At 48.2% G+C, this 14,451-nt stretch overlaps 1 protein-coding gene across 1 annotated transcript; it reads left to right on the top strand.

Annotated features, from left to right (window-relative positions):
• Window positions 1-73: 73 nt before the first annotated feature.
• On the top strand, window positions 74-10,559 carry CKAP4 (cytoskeleton associated protein 4). Its single transcript, XM_012469182.2, has 2 exons — window positions 74-691; window positions 8,066-10,559. The coding sequence occupies exons 1-2, from the start codon at window positions 242-244 to the stop codon at window positions 9,389-9,391; spliced, it is 1,776 nt and encodes a 591-aa protein (XP_012324605.1). The 5' UTR covers window positions 74-241; the 3' UTR covers window positions 9,392-10,559.
• Window positions 10,560-14,451: the final 3,892 nt, after the last annotated feature.

Here is a 14,451-nt window from a genome sequence, read left to right on the forward strand (position 1 = left end):
CTCGGCGCGCTCGGCCTCCCTTCCCGGGAGGCGGGGTCGGCGCCGCGGCGGAGGCAGGCCCCCTCCTCCCTCATCCTTGGCCAGGCCTCCTTCCCGGCCGCGCGTCCTCTCGGCCGCTCCGACGCCAGCAGCGCCCGCGTGCCGCTCGCCCAGTCTCGGGGGAGCCCCAGCAAGTTTCCCGGGCCGCGCGCTGCGCTCGCAAGCTTCCCAGCCCGCGGCCCGAGCCGCCGCCGCGCCCGCCATGCCCTCGGCCAAACAAAGGGGCTCCAAGGGCGGCCACGGCGCCGCGAGCCCCTCGGAGAAGGGTGCCCACCCGTCGGGCGGCGTGGATGACGTGGCGAAGAAGCCGCCGCCGGCGCCGCAGCAGCAGCAGCCGCCGCCTCCCGCGCCGCATCCGCAGCAGCACCCGCAGAACCAGGCGCACGGCAAGGGCAGCCACCGCGGCGGTGGCGGCGGCGGCGGAAAGTCCTCCGCCGCCGCTGCCGCCGCCTCGTCCTCGGCGTCCTGCTCGCGCAGGCTCGGCAGGGTGCTCAACTTTCTCTTCTACCTCGCCCTGGTGGCGGCGGCCGCCTTCTCGGGCTGGTGCGTCCACCACGTCCTGGAGGAGGTCCAGCAGGTCCGGCGCAGCCACCAGGACTTCTCCCGGCAGAGGGAGGAGCTGGGCCAGGGCTTGCAGGGCGTCGAACAGAAGGTGGGTACCCCCGACCCCCCCAACTGTCCCCACCGACTGCGGCCTCCGGACCCACGGCCGGGCCCCCTCGTGCTCTCCGGCTAGTTCCTATTCCTGCCCACTGAGGCCCCGAGGCAGGAGCCGGCCGCTCCTCCTTGGCAGGTCCTGGCCTGGACACCCCCCTTTATCCGGTCCCCTCATTCCGAGGTAATCCCCAGACCCCCTTTGTTAATGGCTGCGGAGGAATCGGCCCCGAGCGATGGGCCGCTGCGAGGATGGCCAGGCCGGCCTGGCAGGGTGGGCCAAGGGCCTGTCACAGGGCATTAGCGGTGACCTGTAAGGAAGCCGGCAGGCTTCGGGGAGCCCATTCTTTTTGGATTAGGGACCGCTGAATGGGCAGAGTTGTCTGAAAAGGAAGTTGGAAGGGAAGCCAGCGCATCCCTGGAAGCCTCAGGCAAGGCCTCACCTCAGCTCTGCCAGTGAGAGACATCTGAGCGGGTTTTTAATAGACTTGGAGCTGGCATTCTTACGCATTTGCAGGTTCAAATGAAATTCTATCTTTAGGTCCCTTGTCCTGTATTGGACTGGCCTGCCCAGGTGGGCCTTTGAAGTAGCCCTACTACAGCTTTTTTTTTTTGAGAGGGAGTCTCGCTCTGTCGCCCAGGCTGGAGTGCAGTGGGTCGATCTTGGCACCCTGCAACCTCGGCCTCCCGGGGTCCAGCGATTCTCCTGCCTCAGCCTCCCGAATAGCTGGGATTACAGGGGTGCGCCACCATGCTTGGCTAATTTTTTTTATTATTAGTAGAGACGAGGTTTCACCATGTTGGCCAGGCTGGTCTCGAACTCCTTAGCTCAAGTGATCCGCTCGCCTGGGCCTTCCAAAGTGCTGGGATTACAGGCGTGAGCCACTGAGCCCAGCCCTACTTCAGCTTTAGGGGAAGGGAAAGGCCAAAAATGCTAGATCATACTGGTGAATAATACGGACAGCCACATTTGTATGGTGTTTAGAGTGCTTACTCACATTGTATCTAGTTCTCATAGCCACCCTGGTAGGGAGGTAGGCTAGCGGTTTTGATTGCATTTTCCAGACCAGAATATTGAGGTTTAGAGAGAGGAGTGAGTTGACAAAGTTCCCAGCTGGTGAGTGGCAGACACATGAGAATGTCTAGGCCACTGTCTTGTTCGTTCAGGGTCCACAGGGGTCCATTTCAGGTACGGATGGACCCAACTCTCAAGGCGAAGGTCCTTAGCTTCCACCCTTCTGTGGTTTTTTTTAGACCAAGTATGGCCCCTTTGATCTCATTCACCCCCCATGATGTCATTGCTCAATGAAAGTTGCATGCAAGACTGAAACAAAAAATCCCGCCACTTCTGATTCCCGAACCTGTGCCTCCTTTTCCCAGCATGCTGTCTGTCCTGCCAAGTTTCTACTTTTGTTGAGTGTGCGGGACTAGGAATTTCCTCTTAAAACTGGCAGAGCATGCTGGGTGTGGTGGCTCATGCTTGTAATCTCAGCAGTTTGGGAGGCCAAGGCAGGCGGATCATCTGAGGTCAGGAGTTTGAGACCAGCCTGGCCAACATGGTGAAACCCCGTCTCTACTAAAAATACGGAAATTAGCCAGGTGTAGTGGCCTATGCCTGTAGTCCCAGCTACTCAGGAGGCGGAGGCAGGAGAATTGCTTCAACCTGGGAGGTGGAGGTTGCAGTGAGTGGAGATTGCGCCAGTGCACTCCAGCCTGGGCGACAGAGCGAGACTCCGTCTCCAAAAAATAAAAAAAATAAAAAAAGTGGCAGAGCAACTGGAATGAGTCAGAGCCTGCTAAATGCTGCAGGCCAAGGGAGGTGACTTTTCTAAGGGAATTAAGTAGGCAGTGCTGCTTTGCCTATCTGAATGTCAAACCATTCTTAAAAAATAGACATACTGCTGGAGTATAATCACTAGCCTCTATTTCTTCTCTTTCATCCACCTACTTACTAATCAATCATAATATTTATTAAAGACTGATAGTTGCATGGCTCTGTGTAGGCTTTGTGGGAGTGTATGAAGGAGCAGAGACTCTGATCATTTGTGCAGCGCATAAGGAGGTGTCAGTTGAGGTTAACTCCCATAAAAGTTCAATAAGAGAGAAGGTGTGGAATTTCGCCTGTATCCTGGTGGCCAGGTAGTGCCAGCCATCTAGTTGGTGATCGATAAATGTTCAGAGAAGGAATGTGATGAACATCCTGGCAAGGGCACTATTTTGAGCATGTGTGAGGGAGAGAAGGTGGCCACCCTACTCATGGCAGAGTCACATTTAGGAAATTGTGAGAGAGGGGAGGTTGGAAGTTGAGGCCAAAATAGGGAATCCAGGTTAATTCTCTCTGCTTTTCCCTGCCCCTCCCTTAGTCCCTTCTTTTTGCTTCTCACTCCTTCTCCATCACAGCTATGTGTATAGATCACTTTCTTTTTTGGGGCTCGGTTTTCCCATCCACACAATGAGAAGAGAGCTCCATCCAGACTTTTAAGAATCCTCATGGCTCTAAAATCATTGTAATAGTGACCACTTCTCTCTCTCTCTCTTTTTTTTTTTAATTTCATATTTTTTGTAGAGATAGGGTCTTGCTTTGTCACCAGGCTGGAGTGCAGTGGTGTGATCAGAGCTCACTGCAGCCTTGAACTTCTGGCTTCAAGTATTCCTCTTGCCTCAGCCTCACAAATAGCTGGGACTACAGGTGTGCACCAGCACGTCCAACTATTTATTTTTAAAATTTTTGGTAGAGACAGGGTCTTGCTGTGTTGCTCAGGCTGGTCTCAAATTCCTGGGCTCAAGCGATCCTTCTGCCTTGGCCTCTCAAAGTGCTGGGATTACAGATAGGAGCCACGGCACCTGGCTGACCACTTTTCTTTTAATTTAGTAGTGTAATAAAACTATAATCTCTCATATTTATGGTGCACTTATGTGCCAGGCACTATGCAAAGCATTTGAAATGCATCATCTTCTGACTCTCACAACAACCCCAAGAGGCAAGTAGTATTATCATCCCTCTGTTGCAGATGAGAAAAGTGAGAGGCTAAGTAACCAAGTGGTTATACAGCTAATAAGTGGCTGGGCTAAGATCCAAACTGTTGTCTAACTCCTAGGACACTCTTAAGCACTCCACTGTTTAGCCTAGTACACAGTAGGTGCTCAGTAAACATTCCATTGACTTGAGACTCAGAACATGGCCAAAACAGTGTTAGGATTTGCCACAGAATGTGGTCACTCTGCATCTTTGGGGTGGCCAGTAAATCAGTTATTTTGCACTGAGGAACAAGTTGTGATTGGTTCTCTCACAGCCTAAGTTTGAACCCCTTTATAATTCTTTTTGACTTGGTAGGGGGTGGAGTTTGGTTCTTAGCAGGGAAGTATACTTATAGTATTATTCATAATTGGTATTCACTGTGGGCCAGGCATGCTATTAAATGCTTTATAGTCATGATATCTGTTCTCCCAGCCACCCTCTGAGGTGGGTACCACTTAGTAGCACCATTTTGCAGATGAGGCAGCTGAGGACTGGCTATGTCACTTGTTCAAGGTCACACACAGACCATAAGTGGTGTAGCTGGAGTTGGGTGCCCACCTGTCTCTTGTTCTCCAGATGTCCTTATTGGAGAATGGCTCAGATCTTCTGAATGATTGTAGCACAGTCAGAGAGGCTGGCCTAGCCTTACTCAGAGGGTTCAGCAGGCACAAGTGGGTCCCGGGCTTCAGAAAGTGTTGGCAGTTCAGCTCTAGGCCCTCTGAAGAGCCTGTGTTGCCCTGGCAGATCCAGCGTGATATAAAGCAATGGTAGGAGTAAGACTTAGGCCTGGTGGAGACAGTTTGAGACTCGGACTTACCTGTGGAAGAGTAAGTTTCCCGATCATATTTCTTTGTTTTCTCGTCTAGATTCTCTGCATAAGGAGTCAGGGTTTCAGGAGTTGGCAGCCTCTCTTCCAGCCATTCAGTGCACTTTGAAGTCAGTGCCCCTGCCTGGGCATATCACATAGTGGTTAAGAGTTCAGGTTCTGAAATCAAGCATTTTGGGATTTTGATGTTTGAGCCTACCACCTGCCAGGTTCCTCATTTGTAAAATGGAGATCGTTGGGAGCCACCAACTCATGAGATGATGATGAGGGTGTAATGAGATTATGTGTCTCAAATCCTTTAGACAGTTATTGGTACATCACAAGTGTCCTGTTGAATGTCAATCACTGCTAACACCTAGTCCTCCCACCCTAGGCTGTAACCTCCTTGAGGGCAAGGATCCTAGCCATTATTTCATCTCTGGCATCCTGCCTGGTGTCTGCCACTTAGTGGGTATCCCACATATGTTGGGGGAACAGATATTTCCAGTGCATATTGATTATAATGGGTTATTATAATGAGTTATAGAATCAGAGTCTCTATAAGATCCACACATTATATTTGATTGAAAAATCTCTCAAGTTTATTTTAGATAAACATTATGATATACAACTCTTAGCATGTTCCGTAGGGGAAAACCGTGTTCTATTTATAGTATTGGGGGTTGGGTATAATTTCTGTTCTAGTCTCCTTCCTAAGCATTTGTGAAGAGCCAGCTCAGGTCAAGGTTGACAGGGATCAGGGGAGACATGGACCAGCTCATCAGGCTTTGCTTGAATCCCTTCATTCTGTGATTCCTTCAAAAAACACTGTATGAAAGCCTGCCATGTTGAAGGTACCGTGGTCACCTGCTCACACCTCTATTCTGAGTGCTATGCTTAGAACAGGCAGACACTGTGATTTAATAACCTAGTTTCAGAGATGGGCTCTCTTTAGTACCTTCACAGAGTGTCCTTTAGGACTCAGGTTGCATTTGGTTGGGCAGGGAATTTGTCTAGTATTCTGGAGCCCCTGAGAACCTTATTCTAAGCTGTCTTAAAACAGACAGCTCCGAATGGAGCTAGACCGGACTTTAGAGACCTATTTGCTACTAGATGAGGAGCCAGGACTTGGAAAGTGAGTGTGACTCTTCGTGCTTACAGACTTGGCTACTGGTGGGGCTGGTGTGAGAGCCTAGATGTGCTGTCACATCCCATTTCAGTTTATCCTCCTGCCTTTTGGTATTGGGCTGAGGATGGTGCTGGGAATCTGCAGACTCACCAGGTACTTCAGAAGAAATGGGACGTAATTACAATGATAGCTGCCATGTATTGAGCATTCACTATATGCTGGATATATTTTAAGTGCTTGATATATTAATAATTCACTTAATCCTCCTAGAGACAATCGTATGAGTCAGGAACTGTTTTCCCATCCTTCAGCTGAGGAAACCAAGGAACAGATAGGCTAAATAACTTCCCCAAGATCACACTGCTGGGAAGCATCGAAGCTAGGATTTGAACCTAGGCAGTCTGGCTCCAGAGTCTGTGCTGTTTTATTTTTTAACTTCTTATCATAGCAGTGTTCAAGTATAAACAAAGAACAATATAATGAACCCCAGTTTCAAGAATTACTGATGTTTTGCCATTCTTGTTTCATTCCATCAGCACCCCTCCCTCCACTCTGCCATTTTTTTTCCCTAAAGTTAGAAGTTGACTCTGAACCACTCTCTTGCCCTATGGGTGCCTCACCTGGTCTCCCTTATTATCCAGGTACCATTGGTGTTGAATGGCCATAGCGCAGGCAGAGAGGCTGTCCTGTCCTGAAGCCAGAAGATTCTGAGTGGGTCCAGGGCTTCAGGAAATGTTGGCAATTCAGCTCTAGAGCCTCTGAAGAGCCTGTGTTGTCCTGATGACAGATCCAGGGGATACGGAATTAGGAATTAGTTTTAAAATGAATCCCTGGCTAGCATACTTAAGTTTACCCAAAGCATTTTCTGATTTATTTCTAACTGATAAAGGTTCCTTTCCTTCCCTTTCTACTCCTTTCCCTGTTTCATTTAATAGAACACAGCATATCATACCTAACAAGGTGTATAGTAATTCTTGAATATCCTCTGACACCCATTCTGGAATCACATTTCCTTGATTATTTTAAAAGTCTTTAAATAATTAATTTATTTTAAAATTTTTTGTTGTTTTAGAGACAGAACCTCACTCTGTTGCCGAGGCTGAGCTTGAATTCCTGGGCTCAAGGGAACCTCTCGTCTGAGCCTCCCAAGTAGCTGGGACTGCAGGTGGACACCACCAGGCCCGGCTCAAAGATAACTTGTTAACAGTTGGTTTATTCAAATCGGGATCTCTATATGAGCCACACATTATATTTGATCAAAAAATCTCTTAAATTTTGTTCGTAAGTTTCCTGTCTTTCCTTCTTTTAAAATGCCACTTAGTTGTTGAAAATGCTGGTTCTTTCTCCTGTAGAATTTTCTACATTGTGGGATTGGCTGGTTGCATCCTCATGATATCTGTCTCTCCTGCATTTTTCTGTGAATTGACAGTTTTAGACCCAGGGACTTGATAGAGTCAGCTTCTTGTTTTCTGTCTCTGCCCCCGCCTTTTTTTTTTTTTTTTTTGGAACAAAGCATTAAAGATGGCACCATGTGGCACATCAGGCTAAAACTTACCAGGTTATTAATCTTTGTGTGGTCCAGCCTCTCAGTATATTGAACTGGCTCTCCTGGGTGGTTCTTGGGTCAGACCTTATTTAGGGTAGCATTGATTTACAATGAATGTATCGTGGCAAATGAGATCACAGTACTTTCACAAAGCTAGAGAATGCTAAGGAATCATCTGGTTCACACTCAGATTTTGCAGGTAAGGACACTGAGATCCAGGGAGGACAGTGGCTTGTTCAGAGCCAGGTAGCTAGAAGTGGTGAGCAGAGACCTGGACCCTTGTGGGGCTCTTTAAATTGCAAGAGCCAGAAACCCAGCCCAGAGTAGCTTAGAGAGAGTTGTTTGGCTCAAACTGGAAAGTTCAAGAGTAGATTCCTTGAGGTACAGCTGTATCCAGGGATTCAGATGATGTTCTCAGAACTTGATCCTGCCATGTCTCATTTCAGCTTCCCTCTGCTGGCTTGTTAGACTAGTGCCCCTTGTGCTGTTCTGAGCAGCTCCAGGCTTACGTCATCCTATACCCAGCAATCCCAGTGGGAAAAGAGGCTTTCTTTCCCAGTGGTTTTAGCAGAAGTCCTAGAATTTTGTGAGGCCACATGCCCACCCCTGGGCTAATTACAGTGGCTCCTGGGGGGCGGGTGGAAAGAGCCGATTAGTTAGGCCTGGGTTATAAATCATCCCTGGAGCACTAGGAAGGGACCTAGGGTTGGTCCCCAAAACCATATGGACTATATGTGGAAGGATGTTTCTCCGAAGGAAAATTGTGCCATTCTGGAAAAAAACAGGACCTGGAGTCTGGGCAGACAAAAAAAGTTGTATCATATGAAACTCATCAGCTCTTGTCAGGAGTTAACATCTGGATTTTGATTACAGGTGCAGTCTTTGCAAGCCACATTTGGAACTTTTGAGTCCATCTTGAGAAGCTCCCAGCATAAACAAGACCTCACAGAGAAAGCTGTGAAGCAAGGGGAGAGTGAGGTCAGCCGGATCAGCGAAGTGCTGCAGAAACTCCAGAATGAGATCCTCAAAGACCTCTCGGATGGGATCCACGTGGTGAAGGATGCCCGGGAGCGGGACTTCACGTCCCTGGAGAACACGGTGGAAGAGCGGCTGACGGAGCTCACCAAATCCATCAATGACAACATTGCCATCTTCACGGAAGTCCAGAAGAGGAGCCAGAAGGAGATCAATGATGTGAAGGCAAAGGTCGCCTCCCTGGAAGAATCCGAGGGGCACAAGCAAGATTTGAAAGCCTTGAAGGAAGCTGTGAAGGAGATACAGACCTCAGCCAAGTCCAGAGAGTGGGAAATGCAGGCCCTGAGAAGCTCCCTGCAGACTATGGAGTCTGACGTCTACACGGAGGTCCGCGAGCTGGTGAGCCTCAAGCAGGAGCAGCAGGCTTTCAAGGAGGCAGCAGACACAGAGCGGCTTGCCCTGCAGGCCCTCACAGAGAAGCTTCTCAGGTCCGAAGAGTCCGTCTCCCGCCTCCCGGAGGAGATCCGGAGACTGGAGGAAGAGCTCCGCCAGCTGAAGGCCGATTCTTATGGACTGAAGGAGGATGGAGGCTTCAGACACTCTGAAGCCTTTGAGGTGCTCCAGCAAAAGAGTCAGGGACTGGACTCCAGGCTCCAACATGTGGAGGATGGGGTGCTCTCTGTGCAGGCAGCTTCTGCACGCCAGACTGAGAGCCTGGAGTCCCTCCTGTCTAAGAGCCAGGAGCATGAGCAGCGCCTGGCTGCCCTGCAGGGGCACCTGGAAGGCCTGGGGTCCTCGGAGGCAGACCAGGATGGCCTGGCCAGCACAGTGAGGAGCCTGGGCGAGGTGCAGCTGGTGCTCTACAGTGACGTGGAGGAGCTGAAGAGGAGTATGGGCGAGCTCCCCAGCACCGTGGAATCGCTCCAGAAGGTGCAGGAGCAGGTGCACACGCTGCTCAGTCAGGACCAAGCCCAGGCTGCCCGTCAGCCTCCTCAGGACTTCCTGGACAGACTTTCTTCTCTAGACAACCTGAAAGCCTCAGTCAGCCAAGTGGAGGCGGACTTGAAAATGCTCAGGACTGCCGTGGACAGTTTGGTTGCATACTCGGTCAAAATAGAAACCAACGAGAACAACCTGGAATCAGCCAAGGGTTTGCTAGATGACCTGAGGAATGATCTGGATAGGTTGTTTGTGAAAGTGGAGAAGATTCACGAAAAGGTCTAAATGAGTTGCGTGTGCAGGGTGTGGATTTAAAGTCCAATTTCTCATGACCAAAAAATGTGTGGTTTTCTCCCATGTGTCCCCCAACTCCTAATTTTTTGTGCCCTCTTAAAGAGCACTTGTCTCTGCCTGAACACCAAGGCATGGCATTTTCCTGCCCAGTTAATTTATTTACAATGTTTACCGCATTGTTGGTTTCTTAAGTACTTTGCTTCTGTGTTTGGTTGGTTTCCTGAAGCGCAGCCCCTGTGAATAACAGGTGGCTTTTCAAGGGATGTCTCTAGTCAGAGAAAAATGATAACGGCTTCAATTGAGGATTAACAGAAGCAGATTAACCTCAAAAATCCTGTCTGGCTGGCAGATTTCAAGTTAAAAAAAAAAAAAGGTGGGTTGGGGGACACTTTTCTTTCTAGTTGTCTCTAAGGAAAATTAATTTTACTTTTTATTTTTTGTACTTCTGGCTGAGATTTTTATGAGATGTCTCTCACTTGTCTTCCACTTTGAACCAGTTAAAGCTCATAGCTGTCAGCTTGGAATGAGGAGGGGAGAAGCCCCTGGGTCTTTCTTTGAAAGGGATCCGCTGCTTGAGGGCCGCCTCCCTCCCATGGTGTGCCTGTCGTTTCTGTTCCTGGGGCATCTTGTGATATCAGAGGTAACTATGCAAAGCATCCAGATGGTTCTGAATGTGAGGCACTGTACCCAGCAGAGTCCCGGCGCCCTCTGTCCCCCCTGGCCAGCCTGTGTTCTCTCTCTGGAGGTTACCAAGGAACGCACAGATTTAAAATCCCAGAAAGGGGTGTCATTGGGTTCTTTCAACAAATGCGTTAGGAGAGCTGTCCACAGTGGAATGGGGTGTCTCCCTGGGGAATGTAGGCCAAGTCCCTTTATTTTAACGTGATGTCCATGAAGAGGTTTGCTGTCTGGGCAGCCCCGTCTGTTGGTGAGGAGCGTGTGTACTGCGTTTCTGTAATTGTTTGCTGTATCTCCCTTCCCTTTGAGCTGTATTGTTCTTTAATGGCTGTCTTGCCCTTCCAAAAAAAATTGAAAAAAAGAAAAAAACCCTGAAAAGTAAAAGAAAAAAAAAAGGTTTTGTTTAGTTTACTGTGAAATGAACTGTATGGCTTATTTACAGTATTTTTAATTCTTAATAAACACTTGAGCTTTGTTATGACTTTTCCAGAGTGGTTTGCTTTCTGAGAATTTTGTAATTATGATGTGTTTTATTAGCATGTGATATTCAGGATTAGCAAATAGGTAAGTTTACAATTTTAAGGCTGTTTTTTCTTTTAATTCTAAAACCAAGATGGCCTCACTCTTGGGCTGGGGACCTCCTTTGATGGACTGTTAGCAGGTGTATTGTTCGATTATTTTTGTCTCCAGCTCTTTTAGCTTCAAGCACAGGATCTCAACCCTGACTACTTATTAGAATCTTCCTGGGAGCTTTAAAAAAATGTCTGGGCCCTGCCTCCACAGATGCCCAGTGAATAGGCATAAAGAGGCTGGCACTGGTATTTTAAAGGCTTCCTCTCTGATTCTGATGTCCACCCAGGGTTGAGAACCAGTGTCTCAGACCATCTTCGTGACCTTCAGCCCTAGAGCACACCTGGGCATGGTTCCTTCTCTGATTGCCTTCCACCCTCCACCTAATAAAAAGCACGTGCTATTTATTGAGTACCTGTGTGCCAGGTCTTGTGCTCAGAATGCGTAATAACCTGTTATTCCTCCTTAGAGTCCCCTGAGGCAGGCAGTATCATTTCCCACTTCACAGAGGGACAGCAGGCTGAGAAACCTCATCCAAGATCATTCGCTAGGAAGTGGCAGTAAGCTTTGAACCTCATCCTTGCTCTAACTGTGACAGCATCCTCTACTGTCCATGTCCACTGACACCAGTGCAGGTCCATTTGGCCTGTGGAACATGTACTGTCCTGTTCCAGAGCCTGAGGCTGCAAAAGATTCTTCTTCCCCACCTAGGGAGTAGAGGGTGGCTAGGACCTGAGGTCCTGTGTCTTGATGTCCCCTTTCTGGCTGAAGAGCCCCTCACACCTGAATTGCTGTCAGTCACTGGGTCCCTAAGGCAGCATCCTCAAAGCTTCACAACTTGGAGGTTGAAGTTTTTTCTGAAGCAGTTAGCAAATCAGGACAGGCTCTGTAAATTTATATTTTTATTTCATAACAAATCATTTTACTTTTAAGTCTTGACATGTATGCTTTAAATGACTACTTTCACCTTTTAGAGTGTGCAGAACAGCATAAAGTTGCATGCATGGAAAAAATTAAATTCAGTTCCTTCTCAGGCCAGTTGGTTGCATTGAGTGTGTTCTTATTCTGTCTCCTGCTGTCATTTCTGCAGTTGCTAATCTCTGACTATGGGGTGGTTTAATAGATTCTCATTAATATTATAAAAGCAAACATTGACAAGTGTCTGATAAATATAAGTTCAAATGGTGAAAATAAAAGGACTATATTAGGAATTCACATATTTCTCATGGTGGGGCAGTTAGAGTCTTACACCAAATACAGCTCAGTCTTGTTCATTCATTCAATACAGTGTCCATTCATTCAACAGACATTTATTGGACTGATAGACATTTTGCTAAGTATCAGTGAATTAAAATATACAGGACTAGCCCAGTGGGTATGACAGTCATGTAACATGGTAGGTGTTATAAAGAAATATAGGTATTAGAGCTGGGTGTATTGCACCAAGAGGAAGGAGTGGCCAGTTCTGCCATGGTTGGTCTAGAGGCGGTTAGAACAGGTTTTTGAAGGCCTGGGGGAAGTCCCTTAGAATGCTTCCATGAGTAATGGGAACCTTCAGGAAATAGGTTGCCCTGCCCTTTAAACAAATAATAGACAAATTACTGAACGTGTTGGTTAAACTGCAGATCCAGCACCAGGATAAGAGGCTGCAGTGAAACTTCTTGGGCAGGACTGACAGCACCCTGGTGAGGAGACTACTATACCACTTACCATGTGGCCTTGGGTAAGTCACTTAGAATGGCAATGGTGTTGATAATTGATGAAGATGATGGTGGTGATAAGCGATGGTTGTGAGCACTGAATGAGGTAGTGTGTTGAGGGGTTAGCTTAGCACAGCATCTGGCACACCGTACGTGCTTCAGTGATCATGCATGGATCATACCAGAGGTTAAAATATTGAAATACTGTTGTCCTATTTGGTGAATAGCTGCTACCCTGAGCTCCCTGTGTGTCCTCTCTCTGGACCACTATACCTCTTTACAGTCCAGCACCTAATAGGTTAATATTCTAGTATAGCAGAGACCATAAGACTCTGCTCCTGCCCCAGGGCCTGCATTTGTTCTGATGGGTGGGTGCCCACGCTTTACCAGTGGTTAAATATTTTGAAATTATCCTTCCTTGTGAGCTCAATAATTGGCAGGTGTGTATGATTTTTTAAATTTTTTATTTTAAGATAGAGTCTCATTCTGTTGCAAGGCTGGAGTGCAGTGGTGGGATCTCGGTTCACTGCAACCTCCACCTCCTGGGTTCAAGAGATTCTCCTGCTTCAGCCTCCAGACTAGCTGGGACTAGAGGTGCGCATCACCATGCCCTGCTAATTTTTTTTTTTTTTTTTTTTTTTGAGACGGAGTCTCACTCTGTCGCCAGGCTGGAGTGCAGTGGTGCAATCTTGGCTCACTGCAACCTCTGCCTCTCGGGTTCAAGTGATTCTCCTGCCTCAGGCTCCCGAGTAGCTGGGACTACAGGCATGCACCACTATGCCCAGCTGATTTTTGTATTTTTTTAGTGGAAACGAGGTTTCACCATGTTGGCCAGGATGGTCTCGATCTCTTGACCTTGTGATCTGCCCGCCTTGGCCTCCCAAAGTGCTGGTATTACAGGCGTGAGCCACCTGATTTGTTTTAATGAAGTGACTACATAAAGAGATGGTAAAACTTGAAAACAAATCGCGCCCAGCCTGATTTGTTTTAATGAAGTGACTACGTAAGGAGATGGTAAAACTTGAACCCAGTTCTAAAAAATAAGTAGGGTTGTCAGGTAGCCAGGGAAAAGGTGCTAGGTTTGAAGTTGCCAGGATTGTTGAGAGGCTGAGCACAGTTCTTAAGGCTGGAATAGAGGGAGCAGAGGTGGGCAGCGAGGTGGAGATGGAGTAGGAGGGCTGATGGGGCCAGGACCTGGAGGCCTTGTGTGTCATCCCTGAGAGCCTGGATCTGAAATATGAGGAATGAACGAAAGGGTTAAAGTGGGATGGGGGAAGTAACCATGGTCAGAACTGGGTTTTAGAATGCCCCTGCTTCTGCCTGCCACATTGGCAGGATTGGAGGAGAGCAAGACAGGGGTAGGTGGACATTGGGAAATAGTGGTCTAGGCTGGGTCCACTGTGCCCTGAGGATGAGGGTTGCAGATGGATGTCAGAGACGTGCTAGGTTAGACGCTGCTGAATGCATGTGGGGTAAGGAAGGCAGAGGCCTCTAACACAATGGCCCTCCCAGATTGGGAGAGGATATAAGAAGGTGAGTTACGCTCATGTTGCCTGTACAGACAGAGCCCATGGGATGGCCAGGTCTGGAGCTCGGATGATAGGCCTGCTTTCAGAATTACTCATCCATACTTACTATTAAATTAAGGAAGTGGATGAGATTGCTTAGATAATTTAAAGGAGATGTGAAGGAAAGGAACCCATGAGAGAATGATCAGAGAGGGAGGAGGAAAACGAATGGGGAGTAATGGTAAGGAAAGGAAGAGCCGAGGAAAGGCCCAGGAGACCAGTCAGCAGCCACGAGCACTGGCTTGAGTAGTGAACCGCGCCTCACTGGGTCACAATTGTGCATGCTGAAATTCTCCTAACTAAATTACTCACTTAATATCTGTTTCCTGATGAGACCCTATCTCGTACCAAAGGCCTCCGACGGTGAGACATTTTTTGATAAAATATGCTGTCCTTGTGGTTTCCAGCAATGGCCATGCCTTACTTTTGAGATTGACACAGGGCCCTGCTTTCAGTAGACACTGAAGAAGCTGAGTGACTTGAGATGGCTTTGCAGAATCAACCCCTTAAAGACATCATTTCTTCCTGATGCCAC

Source organism: Aotus nancymaae, unplaced genomic scaffold (assembly GCF_030222135.1).
Source record: "Aotus nancymaae isolate 86718 unplaced genomic scaffold, 86718_ANA_hifiasm-v0.15.2.pri h1tg000021l, whole genome shotgun sequence".
Taxonomy (NCBI): Eukaryota; Metazoa; Chordata; class Mammalia; order Primates; family Aotidae; genus Aotus; species Aotus nancymaae.